Consider the following 20,182-nt stretch of genomic DNA (forward strand, 5'->3'; position numbering starts at 1 on the left):
GAAGACTAAGAAGACAGGTGATGATAAGAAATTGTAACTTGTCTTAAAAGAGTGGGTGTGACCCAAGTCAGAGAGGTTCCTGTACTCTACAGTGGTAGTTTACTGGGTGCTTCCTACTATGCTGTGTGTTTCCCATGAGCCTCTCAGTTCTTTCTTATCATGATCTTGTGGAAGGAGGGGGCAGCACCCACTTTTACAGCTTCAAAGATTGCCACCGAACAGTAACTTCCTATCACTACTTCTTTCTTCCCCTTTGGATTTTGCCACTCAGCCACCATATCCCCAGAGGCTCCAGGTTGAAGTGGTGGGATAAGGGTGAGAGATCAACTCAGTTTCTACATTTTGTGGAAAATCTAGGTTGCTTGTTTAATTCACTGTTTGGAAGTAAGTTTTATCTTGTAGGGAACACAGAATTTGACAGAACAAAATCAGAAATTATTATTAGTGTCAGGAAGGATCTATTGGTGTAATTATTATATAGGGGAAGCAAATGTCCACCCTCTTATTTCTTACAAATCAATTGTGGTCTTTGGCAGAACGCTCCAAAAGCATACAAACAGAAAGTGTAGACTCTTTAATAAATAGCACTAGGCTCCACTGGGCATAGTGGTACCTGATGAGGCAGAGGAAGGAGGAGCTCAGATTTGAGGTCAGGCAGTGCTAAATAATATTTAAAAGATTTCTGGGTAAAGTGGGGTATCCTAATCCACACGTGGAAATCAGACCTCTATTCTAAACCATATAAAATAGTAACGGGAGCTGGAGGGACGACCCAGCTGTTAGGAGCATTAGCTGCCCTTCTAGATGACTTGACTTCAATTCTGAAAGCCTACAAGAGGCTCACAACTGTCTGGGAATCAGAGGAGGTAAAGAAAAGAAGATGAGGGGGAAGAGAGTCTACCGAAACACTGAACATACCTCAATGATACCCAATGCCTTATATGCTAACTTATAAGGAACGTACACAGAGCAAGGACATAGTTGAGTGGCAGAATGTGGGCCTACAAAGCTCAAGACACTCTGTTCAATCAACACCGCTATTAAAACCAAAAAGTACAGTCAGGAAAGTCTGTATAAGTCAAAATAACTTTAGAGTTTGGTCCTGTTCCACCTCCCCCACCATCTCTCATAGTTTTCTTAAGAGTAGACCCTAGTGCTAGCTACTTAACACTCTAGATCACTGGTTCTCAACCTGTGGGTCACACATCAGATATACTTCCTACTAGATATTTATATAATGAGTGGTAACAGTAACAAAAGTACAGTTGTGAAATAGTAATGAAATAATTTTATGGTTGGGGGTCACCATAACATGAGGACCTGTATTAAAAAAGAATCTCAGTATTATGAAGGTTGAGAACTAGTGGTTTAGATAGTTTCTTCCAATAGGACTGTGTTGAGTTTTAGTGACTATTTTACAGCAAGCCAAGGAGCTTTGCATATTTGCCTGTGTTGGTCTGACCTAGGCAGTGTTGGTGTGTCGTTAAACTCATGAATTGATGATTGGTGCTCACATGTGTGTCTGAATTGTCTAAATAGAGGTGTCCAGGAAGAACATTCATATTTCTTATCTCTAATTAGATGGAAATTATTAGAAACTGGGAAACACATTGAAAGCATGTCTGTTGGTTATCCTTGGGATGGTGTGTCACACACTGGTGTGTATGTACACCGTGATAGGTAACGTAGCCCAATTCTAACTCGCCTGTGAACTTTCATGCAGCTATATCCGTGGTGGATTTCTTTAATCTTAAAAAGTTTCTTTGCGGAGGATTCTCTGTGGGATTGCTATCGATCAAAGTTCTCCTGATGTGCAGAGGTGTGACTTTTCCAAAATACACATCTATAAACATTTTATGGAACTGAATCAACTGTGAGAGAAATAAACAAGATGAAGAGCTTAAAGGAAGATCAACAGGGACGCTCATGCCGGGGGTCTGCTGCGGGCTGGGACAGTCTCTGTTCAGAAATGGTTTACCTGGCAGCAGCCTCCGCCTAGCCATGGCAGCTGCTCGGTGACTCTCATATTCCACAAAGGCAAATCCCCGGTTTTTGGTTTTATCAGCAGCACTTGGGTAGACAATGACATCAACAACTCCTTCTGTGACTTTTTTCATCTCTGATAAGATTTCTTCCCTCTTTTTGGTTTTGGGGATTCCTCCCACAAACAATCGGCAGTTGTCCACACTGGCACAGACTCCCAAGAGACGGCCAGTCCTAAACGGGGATGGGGGAAAAATTAAGCAGTTTTCATAAGTGAGAATCTGTGTGTAATGGAGGGTGGTGGTAGAGGTCGCAAGTGTATAACACTTCCAAATACAATATGGTTTCTTTAGAGGAAAGATGTTTCAGTATAGACTCATACCCCTTCCCTCTTTTCTTTTGTGGTATCAGGACCATTGTGTGTGCTACACAGATTTTGCCACTGGCCTCCTGGATGTTCGCAGTCTTGACTTCTGAACTTTGTAAGAAGGGACACTAGATGGAAAGCTGATTAGAACCTGGTCTCTTTAGACTGGATGTAGGTTCACCACTTGACATCCGTTTTCTCCACATCCCGACATCTCCACATGTCTTAGCACTAAGGCATCTGTCTATACTGGGCCCTGCTCCTCACTTCACCAACTCACCCTGTGCTACTGGGGTTTGCTACTACTCATGATGCATCTATGTCACTGCCAAATCAAGAAGCGGTTCTGATATGATTACTGTAAAAAATGCACTGCCCCCAATCCCAAAATTACAAAGAGCCAGCAATATGGCTCAGTGGATAATGGTGCCTGATTGTAAGTGTGATGATCTGTGTTCTATCTCTGGACTCACCTGGTGGAAGGCTAGAACAAATTCCCACAAGTTGTCCTTTGACCACCATGCACTCATGGTGTACATGACACACACAAAATAAAATAAAATAAAATAAAATAAAATAAAATAAAATAGAAATAGTTTCTTGTCTGTAACAGATTTTCTTCTATTATTTGTCCCATATAAAAAAGCCTGCAAGATGAGCAAACTAGGTGATGTTTCTATTTTATAGATAATGAACTTGAGATTCCAAGAAATTAAGTGATTTGGGCAAGGCCTTAATTGATTCTGAGAGGTGCAGCTGGTCCTGAGGCCTCTGTTTATTCATCTTTGCAGAGCTGCCTATAGTAAGAGGAAGGATGCCCACACTGGTTTTGTTTGTTTTTCTTTTTGATGGTTAGTGGACTGTTCTGATATCATTTGTCAGCAGGAGAGAGTCTAGAATTTCTAAATGTGTATGGCTGATCAACATCCTTTCCTAGAATTGTCTGGAGACAAAATAGACCTTCTCACAAGCCAAGGACATGACTTTAATGTCTCCAGAAGCCAGCATTTAGAGGATGCTCAGTGAATATTTGATGGGGAGGAAGATGATGTGATAACTGCAGGTCTTTTCTGGGTAATAGCCTCATCCATCCCTGGAGAAATGGCGGCTGACAGCAAAGTAAAGGTTATTGTTCCTTTCTGGAAGGAAGGTTTTTTTTTTTCTCTCTCTGGCAGATTGACCACAGCAGAATGGAAGTCGTGAAGGCAGCTCTGTGGTCTCTTCTTGACTAGTTCATGTTGAATTTATCCCACTTCCTAATTTGTAAAGATTCTCTGTTTCTTTACCTTGCTTCTGACTTCTAAATGGGGAACTGACTGTTCTTGAATACTTTATCTTTCCAAATTATTATATTTCCCCTCCTTCCTCTGCCCTTCCCACCAGTCACCCCCACAGTTGCCAGTCAACTTACAGATCACCCAACCCTTTGAGGGCCAGAGATTTAAGTACCTTACTTTTGTTATTTGTATGACACCCTGTGTGAGAGAAGTAGTTTTATCTGTTTTATAGAGTCAACAGTGGGATTCACAGAGAAGACTGTTAATGAATAATAACCCTGTAGCATGGTGGTATTTATTTCATATCTTCTCTATTTTCACTACCATTGGCAGGACCCCGTGAGTAACCTCAGGTGGAATAGATACAACTAGCTATCAGTCTCCTGCATAGTCAATTTCACATATATTTCAAATCAAACCCTCCTTAGGATTGTCCTTACTGATAAGATGTCTGTATTTCATAGAAGACTGAGAGAGGAGGAATCCTATCATTCCAGAAACCATCTAACTAGAATATATACTTTGTTGGAGTGGCTACCTTAATCTAGGTGAACGCTTTTAAAAATGGTATAATTTTAAACCTTATTTTTAAAAGGTACTATTTAAAAAATATTTATTTAATTTTATGTGTATGTATGAGTACCCACCCGTGTGTATGTGTACCATGCCTGTGCCCAGTACCTGAGAGAATAGAAGGTTAGAGCCCCTAAAATTAGAATTACAGACAGTTATTATTCTCCATGAGGATGATGGGAACTGAACCCAGGTCTTCTGCAAGCACTTCAGGTGTTCTTAACCATTGAACTATCTCTCCAGCCCCCTGTATGTTTTCATTTGTGATTTCATTATTATAAAGTGATTTTTTTTTGTTATACACAAGTATTTTAATTTTCAAAGCATCAACTCAGATCAAGCATTATCTACTGATTAATAAAAAAAATGCTATTACCATTTAGAAACAATACTCTTTTTAAAAAGTTTACTTTTTAAAATTTTGTGTGTGTTGGGTGTATTTGAGAGCAGGTGCATAAGGAAGCCATGGGGTCAGATCCCCTCAGTTAAAGGGTATTTATTGTGAGGCAATCTATACAGATACTGGGAACCAAACTCAGGTCGACGGCAAGAGAGCCACACTGGTTCTTCATAGTGGTTCATACAGCAGACACATTGCTCCAGTTCCATAATTACATATTTACCCAAAAAATGACCATACAGAGGGTGAGAATAAATTTAGTAATGTCATGCCAATTTTACTAACTATAAAGATTCCCTCCCCGGCAAGTAGAGTCTCAATACACAGTTCAGGGTGGCCCTGAACTTAGAGATCCTGCTGCCTCAGGCTCTGGAGTGCTAAGGTTACAGGGTCGTATCACTATGTAGAGCTAGAAAATATTAATAATATCCACTGACAATGTGCCAACTCATAAGCATTGAGTACCATTTGTTCATTAGTAAACTGAATTGTTTTCTCTTATGTGAAATGATTTTTGCCTGATGTTTTTCTTTAAATCCAAACTAGGACTACGTAACTTTTCTCCTAAAAATTAAATTGCTCTTTCACAAATTGCATTGTCTGATTTTCTTATCAGCCTGCTTTAAGGATATCCAGGTGTTCAATATGCTCACTCGAAGTTTGGCCCACACCAAGTGATTGTTTAACCCAAATATCTGAGCAGCAAACTGAGCTGATCCTTCTGGAGAAAGTATAGTTGAACAGCCAAGGCCACTGGGCAGTCAAAGAGATGACCACACATCCTGAGCTCCCCAGTCTGGTGTGATCCGGAGACAGCTGATAACCAGATGTGCAGTATTACCAGACATCACTGGGCCTAGACCATTGCTTCTGCCTGCCACTGCTACAAATACAGTAGGCACACCATCCCCTTCACATTCTGCTTCAACCCTCAAAGTCTCATCTGGTCCTTTATGAGCGGATGTTACACGGAATCCCAAAATTTCCACAAGCCTTCTTAATTTTTTCACAGGTCACAAGGTCAGAGGTGTAGCACTAGCATCAGCCTACCACCCTGCACGGACTGTCTGACTTGAGAAGCAACTCCACTCGGTCTGCAACCCACTCAAAGTTTTTCTTTACCATCTGGAGTCCTTCTGGAGTTACTTCTTTGAGATCAATGTTAAGACTGTCTTTCTGCTGGTTCCGATCTCTCGATGGCCATAGCCTCCAGGAATCATGACCAATGACATCAGCAAGAACAATCTCTTTGGTGGTTACATCAACACCAAATTCAATCTTCATATCTTCAGCGTACAGTTCTGGGGCAGCCAGGACTTCCCCAGAATTTCAAAAATAGTTTGTGTGTCATGACTCATGATGCCCACGTCAGTCTTCCCTATAACAAGGCCAGCAAAACACAATTTTGCATGAGCTGCTCCTCAGACCACTGTGGGTCATTATTGGCATCCTCCTTGAAGAACATCTCCACTTGGGATGGATAGAACTTGTACCCCTCCTATACACCAGGGTTTCTTTGAGGAAAGATCCAGTTGCTATTCTTCAGCATACCCATTCAATGGGAATCATATCACATTGGGGTGCAATGAAATCAGTCTCCCCACATTTCTTGGTGAAAGCAGTTTTTATACCAGCTTCCTGTAACAACTGAAATATGCGGCTGGTGATCTTATTGGTGATGGCAGCTTTGACCACTCGGGGAAAAAGGGGCAGCCCTTGGGCTGGCTGTGCTTGGGGTTGGAGTCCTGTCCCCAGGTTTCCCACCACGCAGGCTCACTGACTCGACCCCACTTCCCTAAAGTGACTTTTTTTTTTTTTTTTTTTTTTTTTTTTGGTTTTTCGAGACAGGGTTTCTCTGTGTAGCCCTGGCTGTCCTGGCACTCACTTTGTAGACCAGGCTGGACTCGAACTCAGAAATCCGCCTGCCTCTGCCTCCCCAGTGCTGGGATTAAAGGCATGTGCCACCACGCCCGGCATTAAAGTGACTTTTTAAAAGCAAGTTAAATGACAGTTTTGCAAAGCCTTTTCTGAATTTGTCAGTGTATATTATTTTTGTATGATATTTACAGGATCTCTGTGTGATATGATCAAGTACAAGGATAAAAGCGATGTTCTAAGAAGTCAAAGGTTTTACCAAAGGGGAAAATGCCCCCAGGTCTCCTGATTGGGATATTCAGTTTTCTGCATACCACACAGATTTTTTTTAGTTCCACAGAGGCTGTGTGGGAGAGGAGGCCTACTTGTGCTTTCTCTCAAACTGTTCTAGAACCCAGCCTTGGAACTGACCAGCTTAGGCAGTTAAAGGTTGCCATACCCAGTCATTCTACATGTAGCTAAAAGAGTTGAAGAAAATTGAGCTAGTTGTTAATTTCTTCTCAGGACATGAAGATGCTTTGTGATGCAATGTACTTTCATATAAGAAGTAGGGAAATACTAGAGAGAGAGGCCACTCTGTCTGTGGCCATCGAAGTTAAGATTCCAGTAATTTTAAGGTTTGTCCACATTATAGAAAAGGGATTAATATGGAAACTGAATCTTGGAGTTGAACTGTTATAAGTTTTATCATCTGATGGCTACTATGTCCTAAATAGTGCACTAAGTTTTCAAAACTCTTTGACTTATCTTTACAATCAAATCTGGGAAATGGATATAATCTCCACTTTATAGATGAAAGTTGGGGCTGGAAAGATGGGTCAGTAGTTGAAACATGTACTGCTCTTGCAAAGGGCCCAATTTGGCTCCCAGCATCCATGTAGGGCAGCTCAAAACCACCTGCTATGTCCAGCCACAGGAGATCAGGGATCCTTTTCTGGACTATGCAGGTACATATGTACATGCGCACACATGCACACTCAGCACACATATACATACTCATACATAAACAAATGAAATTGAGACACAAAGAAGCAACTACTTGCTGGTCCTTAAGTGAAGCTTGGCTGACCCAAAGACTTAGCTGTTGCATGGCTGTTCCTTGCCCTCTCAGGTGGTCCAGGGTCTCTTTAAGAAAGGATTTATTACAGGTTTTATCCCTGGTGGTGTTTTCTTGTTTGTTTTTCAAGAAAAACGGTCTTATAGAAACAAGATTACTGGTTATATATCATCAGTTATGCCCTCCTGGGGTCTCATGGTTTACAATGCTGCAGAATGCTATAACTGTGACGACCCTCCTCCTGCCGCTACTCTCACACAGTTGCACTGTATCTTGCCTGAGGTGTCTGATGTGCATCTTTAAGGTCAAATACCTCAACGAGGACACTTCGCATGCTTCCTTCTCTCCCCAGTCTCTCTTTCCCAATGGAACAGCTTCTTTCACAGATACTTGGAGTCAAATCCCATGTTATTTGCCCAAATTCTGAATGTGATATTGAGTCATCCTGTTCGCCCCTCGCCTGCCTTCCTCAGGATGTCTAGTTCTTAATCCTTTTTGTCCCTTTTGCTTGTTGTCACGCACTGAGTCACTGTCATTCCTTGTCTAGATCTAGAATGTGCCTCAGCCTTTGACACAGTTTCCCTCTTTCGGGTCCTCCTCTACTGTAGTTAGCTGTATAACCATAACCATGCTTTAAAATCATAAAGCCACTTAAAATTCTCCTCCAGTTCCAGGTCTTTATGTAAATGAGATCAGATTCTCCAGCAGGGACCAATGTTCCCCAACTCTCCCACCTTTAACTATTTGTTTTTCTTTCCCCCCTCCTGGGTTTTTCTTCTTGTCTTTCAAACACATCAAACATCAATTTTGTTTCAATTTTAGGAATTTTGTACTTGCCATTTGTTGCTTTTTCTTTTCTTTGTATAACCTTGTTTAGGGTCTGACTGTCTTGACTGAATTTTTCATCTAAACATCAGATCAAATTTGACTTTCTCATAGAGTATTTTCTTAAAACCAACAAATTCAAGTAGCATTCTCTCCGCACAATCTTACCCCTCCTCGGTGGTTTTATGTTTGCGAGTTATTTATTTAATCTTTTGTATTTGTGTCCTATGGGAACAGAGGATATCTTGATCTATTTCTAATATCTGGAAGAGTATTCAGTACATATTAATGAAATTAGTTAATTAATAAATTTTATTTCTGTGGGTTTTATGGCTCATTCACTAATGAGATTAAATAGATGTTTAAACAGATCATTTTTAGCGAAGAAAGATCTCGCATTTTATTCCTAGTTTAGCTAGCTTACACATGGACGCTATCTTGATGTAAAGCAGGTGCAGGTGTGGCTTTAGAGTCAGCTTGTGTCAAGCAGACTAGGAACTTACCGAATTTCATAATTATTAAGTTGCTTGATTGCATTCTTGGCTTCCTGCTTATTTGAGAATGTTACAAATGCATAGCCTCTGTTGTTACCATTAAAATCCATCATCAATCTCATTTCATAAATTTTACCAATCTGTAATGAATAGAAACAGAACATTCTTATTTACATATTTATTCTCCCAAACGTACATAAACACATGCACCACACACACACACACACACACACACACACACACACACACACACACACAGAAACACACTCCATACTTGCCAAACTGCCTCCTGCCATGTTTGGCATTTGTATCCATGGGGACTGGTTTGCATACTTTTATGCTGGCTTTAGATTAATTATCTAACTCATGGGAAAAGCCGAGTTAAATAAAGAAAATATAGACAAATGGCATTTTGGCCTCAGCTAACAGAATGTACTTTTGGCAGAGCAAATGACCTTTGTCGTACAAGTATCTGGAAATTTATGTAATGTCTTGGGGACCCAAAAATGCATTTGTCATCAGAAGCACAGTTTCCGGATAGATTTGCCCATGCCTTCTGAGTTGTTCTCTAACGTCTCCATGCTTCGACCTTTACTTGGCTATGCTCTGTCACTGACATTTATAACAGGAAATGAGGGTACTCATTTTGGGACCTTGCTAACCTAACTTCCTGGCTGTACTTTCCCCACTGCTATGATGTCAGAATGCATACAGTGTATTTCGTAGGTGGCCTGGGGAGCACTCTTATTTGAGCAGTTTCTAGGATGAAAAGGAATGCTAGCCTCAATACAACTGATAGAGGATCAGAACCTCATAGAAAAGGGGACTTGTTCTCCATCTATCCTGCTTGCCCTTACTCTTCCTCTATACTCCCAACTATCCTGAGTAATACAGGTTAAGCAGTTTATTGCCCCTAGCTTTTATAAGCAGGGTGGTCCAAATATAAACAATAGGCATATGGGATGCCATTAAGCCTGCACAATACTTCAGTGCTTGGCTGCTTTCTGCATAGCCTTTCTCTACTGAACTCCAAAGGACTCATTGAGAAAGATCTGTTTCTTCTTCTTGTAAGATGAGCCCAGTTTTTACCTGTTTTTCCGGAGTTTTAGTATGACAGCTAGGATTCTGTGTATAAAACCAGGGGTTCTGGTTCCGAGACTACACATCCTGACAATTGATTTTTTTTTTTTTATAATGTAGGGGAAGAGCCAAATCCTCATATTAAGTGTTTGGGCTGAAAATATGCACCTGGTAAAGTATTGGAAGTAGGGAAATATATTCCTTAGTAATCATTTAACGACATCATTGAGTAATCTTGCTCTTAAGGACATTGAGTAACATGTTTTTAATCTGTTCATTGCATTAATAAGATAATCAATTCTACTTGCAGAAGAAAATTTTATGTCAGTGTATACAGATACATATTTAAGCCATGACAAGCATACATTAATTTTTATATGAAATACTGTTCTTTATAAAGTCGTAGTAAGATGTCAAATTGGAGCAATATCTTGTTGTTGGCAGAGTGCTACTCTGCTCTGTATTGTTAGATACATTGAACTTACAGTGGTTCAGCTGCCATCCCTGAGATTGGAGGAAGAGATATGAATTTGAAAGTTGTCAGCAGTGGTTATTCAATTCATCAGTTCAACAGGACAAAGAGCTGGGCAAAGAGGTGCTAATACAAGGGGACAGTCATTGATGTCAGGGAAGATTTTAACACTGTCCATACTTGATGTGTGGACTTAGGAGAGAACCATCAAACTGGGCACTAGAGAGATGGCACACTGGGTAAAGTGCTTGCCGTACAAACAGGAGGATGTATGTAAAGCCAGTAGCACACATCTGCAATCCCAGGGCTTCTAGAGAGAGCCAGGATGCCAAGACGGGAGAAATCTGGAAGTCAGCTAGCCTTGCATGTACAGCAGTGAACGATAAGAAAACCCCGACTCAAACAAAAGAGAAAGTGATGGCAGATACTAGGTGCTGTCCTCTGACCTCTGCACATGTGCATGAGGTTTTCATCCACATTCACACACATGAGCATAAACACACACACACACACAACACACACACACACACACAGTACACATGCATCATACACAGAGATGTAAAGAAAGGGGAAAACCAGTCAGAGCAAACTAAAGAGAATGATATTTTTCTCCTGAAAGAAGAAATTAAATTTAGCCTCACTTTTTCACACAATGGTATGAGTTCATCTTCAAAGAGGTCCCGAGGAAGTTTCCCAATGAAAATCTCGCAGCCCCTTTCTGGGGGTGTAGAATCCCAGCCTGGTGGAGGGCCACCATACTTTCTTTGTCCATTTTCCTGTGTGTTCAGGGAGGAATGGTGTATGAGGGAGAAAAGAAAACAACAAAATCTTTAGTTCATTTTCCTCATTTGTAAAAATCATTTTAGCTAAGGACTATTTTGGGAAATATTTGAGATTGCCAAGTAATAATAGTTGATTATCTAGGATATAAAAAGATTTGCTTATGCCTCAATGCAGCACTTTTCTGCTTCAAAAGCTTGCCCAAGGTAAGCACGGCTGACACATAAAGTACTGAAGAATAGCAGTTATTCAAAGATATATTTACATGATTCCATATCAATTACAATGTGAGAGTATGTGCCCTAATACTGAGGAGTGACTCAGAACCCACCATAGCTCTGGAGAAAGAGCCAAAGTCTGTGGCACTGTATTTTGTCTTTTAAGAAATTTATAAATTTTGTCATTTCATTTTACTGTGATAGAACACTTAACTGAGTCCTAGCTTCTTAACAATTAAGGAGATAGTTTGTCCTATTGTTGTATGAATGTCTCAAAGGCAGATTATTAAGTGGTCAATTACAATTGACATCTGGGCTCTGATTTAACATTAGAATTGTGTGTAGAAGCTAGCACTGTTAGAATGGATAGTTTTGACTTCATTCATTATTCACTAGCTCAGGGACTTAAGGTAAATGACAGTCTCTCAGCACCTTAGTTTCCTCATGTGCAAAGTAGTGGCAACAGTGGCCTTTGTCAAGAGGGTAACCTACATCAAATAGGCAAGGCTTGGCTCTTGGCCAATGCTCAGCTGTTTACTAATTCCTCTTTTCCCTTCTTTCCTAGGTCAAGCCAGGCAATGGAGAGACCCTCTAATTATAAAAACGTGAATATCAACAGTGGGAGATGTGAACTGGCTAATTTTGGGGATAGCTGCTGAGGGATTTAAGTATGTTTCTGAAGGATAGTAGGATATGTTTCCTAATGTTGTCGCTTTATGTGAGGAGCCATGACTTTCTCGTCCAAATAGAGCTGACTTCTATTTTTCTCTCTTGACCTAATAGAGGTTCATTTGGGAGAAGAATGATACTGGCTTTTTCCTCCAATGATCTGTTTTCCTAGGGGGTTAAAGACCAAAGTTTGGGCACAATCCAGTGCTACTTGATGCTGCAGTTCATTTGCTGGGGGAAGATAAACAAGCCACATTGCACATCAGCACAGTCAGAACACTAGAGCATCACGTTTTATCATGACTATTAAAGGGGCTACATGTTGGCATTCACCACAAAACTCACCATCAATCCATTAGGCAGTTTTGTGCCAGGATGCATGGTGTTGTGCAACAAATGTAATATACAAAATAGAAAGAAAAACACCCCAAAGTATCACCCTACCCGTCCTCAGCAGTAATTACTGGTAGAAACTTCAGTCTGCCTTTCCAAATGTTTTCTATGTATACTCTTAAGAGGTATGTTTTAGTTTAAAGATATTGTTTTGTGGGGTGACTGTTTATTGTTTAGAATAGAAGTAAATCAGCTTGTAATACCACTTTTACTCTGAGTGTATGCTAACTTTAGACATTATTTGTTCAGAGTCTGCTCTAATGCTCTTTGGATTGCAGTATTTCAAAAGGTGTCTGAAATCAGGTTCACCTCTGTATTCTTGGTATTGTATTTGATGTTGCTTTAACTAGTAAGACAAAAGGATGCCTGGGTTACATTTTTGCTTCAAGTGATTGGGCAGGCTTCATCTTACTAAATCTTTAAAGCTTCACCTATAACGTGCTTGTAATTTATTACCCTATAGTCTTATCATAGTAGCAAAATCTTGATATCACTAACAAACTAGAGAAATGATGAATTTTTATGTTTTTAGTAAAACAACAACAAAAAGTATGCCCCTGCCAAGAATGTGGCATCTATATCCCATGCAAGAGTTCTCTAAACATATCAATTTGACACTTGTGAAGATTGTCAATGTTTTATTTTTTGGTTTTCCAGCTAATACCCAGACATCAGCTCCTGCATGCATAGTATCCTGGCCCTAGAGCAGTATTTGATCCAGGAGCCATAATAGTGACACTTTATAGAAGATAAAAGGTCAGAGAGGAATTTGCTGAGGTCCTAAGGCAGTTATATAGGGAAGGCAGAGTTTGAACAGAGGAAGTCAGCCTGAGTTTATCAGCTTAATTCTTAGATATATTACATAATTACATAATATATGTAAAGTATGTATCAAAATATGTAATTATATATTACATAATCATTCCATATTATGACCTTAAGGTTGGAAAGCCTAGGGACTTTCAACCAACATAGACATTAAACTCAGCACTTGAAAATGTCCTGTCACTAAGCAGAAAGTGTCCTGCTTCACTCAACACTCTTTCCAATTTCCAGTCATTCAATTACACAAAATTCTGGGGAGAACATATCTTACCCTGACTGTACACAGAGGAGCAAATTATTGATGCTGTTCACCATTCCCTCCCTGGGCCAAATATCACTATGTGGGTGAGGTGATAGCTGTCTACGCTATATTGTTTCTTGCGCATTTCAGATATTTATAATACCCAGCTAATTATTAGAATACAAGCATCAATTTGGCCAGTATTTTTACCCCTCAGAACGAGGAAATTGAATTCCTATTCCCTAATGGCAAGGTGGCATCTGGAGTCTTTGATTTCACAAGATTCCTTTGGCTTGAAAATAAGTAAGCAGTAAGCAGATTGCCCGTTTGAAATCTCATTTCTATTGTCTTGACTGCTGTAGTACTAAAAATATGGATGTGTTCGGCACGGTTTGAGAGCCCCACTTGTTCATGTGGTTCAGAAGCTTATTAATTGTGTTTTTGTGGTTTCTATAAACACACGAAGAAAATGCCCAATAATAGTCTTGGGGATTGCAGAGTCCGACCGGTTTAGAGATGCCCTGAAGTTCATGCAATGGGGAGCATTTGCCCTGGGAACCACCCATCAGGCTTGGAATGCACCAGCGGAAGAAGTTCAGAGCAATTTGAAGCAGGCCTGGGGCATTAGTCACGGGGTCAGAATAGCTGTCCATTACTCTGAGAGGACAGTGGGCTGATATTTCAGGCCCTATTTTTGTAGTTGAGGAGTTTAAAATAGGGAAAGGCAGACTAGAACCGTGCTTTTCCCCTCTGGCTCATATCCTCTGGGCCTTATTCTCCTCAGCAACCCAAACATATTAATAGTTTAGGGAAATAGATTAGAGATTTTTTTTCTTAGAGTCTTCTTAAAAGTGAGAGGATGTTTATTCAATGCTGGGATCTTTTACCTTTCTCTCTAATCAGGTCTGTAAAATCTTTTTTGTTTCTTCACCCACATACATAGATAGAAAACTTTTAACTGTCTAATTAAAAATAAACGACTCGATTCTAGCTACAAGCCCTGGTCCTTTTTTTTATTTATCGCATGCCGAGGCTGCCTAGTAACTCAGTTTATGTCAAGAGTCTTTGGAATTTCCTCCTCCTCAGATGTTTCAAGTTTTTCTTGATGAAATTAGGGCCACCATCTTCTTGACCCTGCCTACAGCCAGATAACTTTGTTTAATAGGTCACGCTGGGCAGTAAGTCTTAGAATTAATGCTAAAAATTTATTTTGTCCACCATGCATTGGAACTTTATGTATATTTGGGAAAAATACCTTCCTGAGGTTTTTAAAAAAATGTCAGCCATTTGCTTTTCTAGCTTCCCTCGCAACTAGGACAGCCATGGTTGTATTAGTGATAAAATTGAGCTCTGGCACAAAATTTTAATAGCTCACCCTTCAGTGTTGTGCACTTGAGGATGGTGGGGTCATTTTTTCATAATTATAAATCTGTGACATGCCTTTGAGTCTCATACAGGAGAGTTTCCCCTTATCCTGGTTTTCAAAATTTAAGCTTCCAGCAGCAGCTATGGGTGGGTCCTTTTGAAATACAAATACCTGTATATACGAGCAACACTAAATTGACTCACTATGTTCTATGTCTCTTTCTATCATCTATCTACCTACCTACCTACCTATCATCTATCAATCTACCCACCTCTCATCTATCTCTCATCTATCTATCTATCTATCTATCTATCTATCTATCTATCTACTATCCTTATTAGTTATTTTTTATAATCTATGCAAGGTATAAGATATAGTTACATAAAATATCATTTGCCTAAAGACTTTTGAAGATCAGTTGCTTTGGTACATAGTCCCTCCTTCATTTTAAGTTATTAGTAGTATCACACGGAAGAAGACAGTTTAAAAAAAGCAAACGGACTATTTTAACACCATCTCTTGATACTCCTTTATCTTTGAGGAGCACGTACTGCAAACTTCTCGGGGAGGCAGTATCTCAATGTCTGAAGCATTCAAAAGCAACTTTCTTTAAAAAAAAAACAACAACCCGTACCTTATAACGTTGTTAACCATCCACAAGGATACTAAATTCAAGCATAGATAAAATCAGATGTCAGAAAGCATATTCTGAGCATGCGTATTTGTTTCTCCATAAAAGAGAAGATCGAAAGTGTCAACTAGCTTCAGAGACCTGCTCGCACTTTGTAAAGCACTTTGTATAATCATGGGCAGAGAATCATGTGTTTCCCTGCTGAGTCCTGGGATCGCTGTGCTCTGCCCACGCACTCATAGTTTTGGACATGCATCATTCCAACATCTAGGTGCCTCTGGAACTTTAGATATGAATGGTGAAGAGCTTGGCCAACACACCCACGTGTTTCGAGCTTTTATAGTATGCCCTGTAGCTAGTAGCCTCAGCTTGTTAAACTCCAAGCTGAGTCTTCCATGTGGGGGTTATGTCAGTAAACATCGAGTCCGGAACATTTTGGTATCAGTAAGTTTCTTAACACTCAACAAGCAAAAAGGTATTCAAAAGCAAATTGTGTGATGAATCCTAGTTGTTTCTGGGGACGCTCACCTATACTGCATTCTGAAACTTTGCTGCAGCCTTGGTTTAAACATACAACATGCACGCATGCGCACATGGCGTTGCCTATTGGGCCACTCAGTGCTAGTGAGTGCTATCTAATATACTAGGGCTCGAATTCAAAACTATCCTATGTCACAAATCATAGTGGGTTTTACTTACATAAAAAAATTTCTGGTTTGTCAAGAGACTGGAGGCCCCAGGGAGTTTAGAGGTCAGGTGGAGTGGAGGCGTGGGGACATTCACGTGGAGATGGGGTGGGGTGGGGAGGAGATGTGTGGGATGTGGAACAGTCGGAGGGTGGATGGGGAGGGGCGGGGAATGGAATATGGAGTGTAAAAATGAATTAAAAATAAAATAAAATTAAAAAAATTTGGTTTGACAAAGCATAATGATTTAGTTATGGGAATTGACTATTTTCTTACCCTTACCTCTCAGTACGTAATCATTAAATTAGTATACCTTTGGGTTTTATTACGTTAAGATGTTTGATTTTTTTTTTAAAAAATTGTTTGAATTACTGACTGGAGTTTCATAAAATAATCATTAGATGAATTTTGGCTTGCTTTGGGGACACAGTTTCCAACACTTTCTGAAATGTCCCAGCCTCTACTAATCTGTATCACTTGTGTATATGATGAATTGTTCTTGCATTGAGGATTACAAAATCAAAATATCAGTTCTGAAAACCATTAGTGATGGTCTGTGTCTTTCACTACCAAATGTGTATCCAAGATTTAATTCTTCATGCGAAGCAAGGGCACCAGCTCAGAGTATTAAGTTTGCTTTCATTTTTGGTCAGTGATAAAGCCACGTATATATCAAAGGAAATTTTTTAAGATAAATTTGCTTTGACTTATTATTAGTCAATGTTTGATTCGTATGCCTATTTTATATACCCATATATATAGGGATGCATAAAAACTTACTAGGCAAAAAGGGGGTTATGAATAGAAAAAATTTAAAAGATTCAAGTTAGGTATAACTTCTTTTTAAATTTTTTTTTGGGGGGGTGTTTTTCGAGACAGGGTTTCTCTGTATAGCCCTGGCTGTCCTGGAACTCACTTTGTAGACTAGGCTGGCCTCAAACTCAGAAATCTGCCTGCCTCTGCCTCCCAAGTGCTGGGATTAAAGACGCGTGCCACTACACCCGGCTAGGTATAACTTCTAAAATTAACTAATATAGTAGCAGCTAAAGATCTAACTAAATGGCATAGACTGCCTGTGTGTACATGGACATGGTAAGGAAGACTGGATTTGGATAATTGCTCTTCTGTCTGTCCCTATTTCTACACATGCCAAGGGCTGTCTCCTCTAATGCAGCTGGTTTTAGTTGTGTAAGACATTCCATGGTATCTTTATTCTTTTTACCACACTTTTGTGAAAGATGATTCTTTGAAAGCTGAGGGACTTAGCAAGACAGTGCTCATCTTTCTTGCTTTTACTCTATTAAAAAGTAGCCTTTACTAGGTAATTGTAGTAGTCTTCTGGGAGTGCTAGGATGTTTTTCAGAAGGAGTTTTGATACTGTATTGGAATATGTAAAAAATATTTACAGGATGAATGTGAGCTAATCAATGGAAGCCTTACAAGTACTATTCTTACAGTTTGAAAAATCAGCAAATTTCCAGTTCATAGACCTAGCTATTCTGTTAGTTTTATAATGACTTCTATCTATCTATCTATCTATCTATCTATCTATCTATCTATCTATCTTCTATCTATCTATCTTCTATCTATCTATCTATCTATCTATCTATCTATCTATCTTCTATCTAGCTATCTAGCTATGTGTGTGTTTGTGTGTGTGTGTATGGATATAGTATACATCAAGATAGTTATAAAGACACTTACAAAACAAGGAAATCATGATCACATTATTGATTGAAACCGTTATCTTCTGAGAGCTCAGATCATTTGTCCTGCTCTTTCTGTTTGAACGATTACCAGGGCTGAAGGATTAAGATATGACGCCAACTTTCCTTACCAGAAAGCCTGAATGAATTGAAAATGGAATAATTCTGAGTGGGGTTAACTTTATTTAATACTGTTACAACGTTTGGTTGTAAGACTGCCTCAGTAACCTGCCCACTCCTTTTAGGTCAACATTATAAAGATTCAAAGCTGAAGCCATCAATTTCTCCATTGATCTGTATTTGAAATGTTGTGGGGTTTTGTTGTTGCTGTTGTTGTTTATTTGTTCTGTTTTGTCTTTATCTCTGGCTAGGGTTTAGATTCTAAAGACGAAGAGTCACATATTTATATTTGTTAACCAAAATCAACAAGTGGCTAGCTCTTAGGAAACTCTTGAGAATGCCTGAAAACAGAGTCCAATGTTAAAGCCCCTGTCTGCCTCTGCACATTTTAATAATGAAGTTCACACTAACTTTTAAGTTGATGAAATAAAACACTTCTTTGCCTCTAGTCTGAGGGAAGGCACCACAATGCTAGCTTGTGATGATACTGACTCTTCTGTTTAGAATCTCTTGTGCTAAGTTTCTATTAGGGTATTTGAAGATCAATTCATCACTATTTGAAAACAGTTGCAGAAACACATGTATTTCCTGGGATGAGGAAGTTTCCAAACACATGACATTGGACCCACTCACAAAGGCGCTCACAGAATTATTCCTTCATTTGATTATTAGATCTCTGTCTAGAAGAAGCAAGGTTCTTCTGAGCTTTAAAATAAAATTGGCCTGGGAGTGGCTGGAGGGACAAGCGTGTAGAAGCTCATGTCTCCAAGAATTTGACTCTTCCGACTCTGTGTTCTTAGAACTGACATACATGATCTAAGTTTTGGACAGCCTGGGAAGGAAGAGGTGGTGAGAGCTCGCAACAGAAGAGAAAGTACCAGAAGCTGTGCTTCACCATGAAGTCTGTTTTGTCTGTGTCGTTAGGATTTATGTGCAGTGATGGAAAAGACTAAGTTAAAGCTGCTCTGATATTGCTATCTGCCTCTTTCTGAACCAGTGTTGGTGATAGCAGCTTGTCTCCTCTGCAGTTGCAGTGTACCCTGCAATTCTCCTGCAGTCCCCCTTGCAGTTGCCCCTGAGTCCCCCCTGCAATTCCCCCTGCAGTCCCCATGCTGCCCACTGCTTTTATCCCACCATTTGCAGCCTTTTGACAAATTGAATTCTTTATTTGATAACCTTTGTCTTCTTTAAAGTTTTTTATTTCACATATGTGCAGCAGGTGTCTGCACAACTTCTTATATCTCCTTTGTGTTCTCTGTGCATGAATATCTTCCTACTGCTTCACTTTCAGTTCACACGCCCCCTAAGGTGACATGAATTCCTGCAAGCAGCATAGCAGTGTGTGTGTATATGTGTGTGCTTATCAAATCTGTCTTTTTAACTGAAAAATTCAGTCCATTTATATCCAAGGTAATTATTGATTTTTAAAGACTAACTACTTCCATTTTGTTGCTTTGTAAATTTGTTTATTCCTTCCTTCTTTTACTGTCTTCCTCTTGGTTAATTGAGTTTTCTCTGGTAGTGTATTTCCATTTCTGTTTTAAATTGTAACTATAATGAGGATTTTAAAATAAGATTAATTTTAATTTTATGTGTGCTCCTCGAATACCCTATGTGTATGGGTCTTTTACTACCAGATATGCCTATGTAATATGTGTGTGCTTAGTATCCAGAGGTCAGAAGTGGATGCTGGATCCTCGGAAACTGAAATTGCAGATACCTGTTAGCTACTTGGGTGCTAAAAATCAAACCCCATTACTCTTAACCTCTGAGCCACCATCTCTCCAGATCTCTGTAATGAGGTTTTACTTAGTGTTTAGCAAGAGGCCCATTAAAAACAGTTCTATAGTTTCAACAAATTATTTTTAACCAATAACTAGGATGTTGTTTTTAAAGAATAATTGATGTTACAATTTACACCTTTGGCAACACATCTCTCCTTGCTAATATTATTGCTATTATCACTATCAGTAGGACTATTACCATTTTGCAGAGCTGGAAGTGGAATCCAGGGCCTTGCAAATGTAGGTAAACAGTCTTACTCTGAGCTCTACCTGGGTTCATGTTGTTGTATTTTGTAATAATGTCTTATCTTGTTCATTACACTAAAGATATAAGCACTTCATGATGATGCCCAATCTTCT

The 20,182-nt window shown here is 39.5% G+C and overlaps 1 protein-coding gene and 1 pseudogene across 5 annotated transcripts in view; both read right to left on the reverse strand.

Annotated features, from left to right (window-relative positions):
• The window catches only part of A1cf (APOBEC1 complementation factor), a 76,701-nt gene that overhangs the window by 26,108 nt on the left and 30,411 nt on the right, over positions 1–20,182 (reverse strand). For 3 of the 5 annotated variants that reach the window (XM_029472880.2, XM_021151318.2, XM_021151317.3), the window contains 3 exons: positions 11,045–11,179; positions 8,861–8,991; positions 1,979–2,217 (listed from right to left, as the gene is read on the reverse strand). In XM_029472880.2, the coding sequence (XP_029328740.1) occupies positions 1,979–2,217; positions 8,861–8,973 (352 nt within the window). In that variant the 5' untranslated portion in view covers positions 8,974–8,991; positions 11,045–11,179. Of the gene's footprint in view, positions 1–1,978; positions 2,218–8,860; positions 8,992–11,044; positions 11,180–15,675; positions 15,718–20,182 lie in introns of those variants that run through there. The other 2 variants (XM_085834241.1, XM_085834240.1) reach the window with 1 other exon arrangement.
• LOC147000150 (bifunctional phosphoribosylaminoimidazole carboxylase/phosphoribosylaminoimidazole succinocarboxamide synthetase pseudogene) lies at positions 2,224–8,854 on the reverse strand (annotated as a pseudogene).

This window comes from Mus caroli, unplaced genomic scaffold (genome assembly GCF_978045245.1).
Source record: "Mus caroli unplaced genomic scaffold, Mus_caroli_1 scaffold_20, whole genome shotgun sequence".
Taxonomy (NCBI): Eukaryota; Metazoa; Chordata; class Mammalia; order Rodentia; family Muridae; genus Mus; species Mus caroli.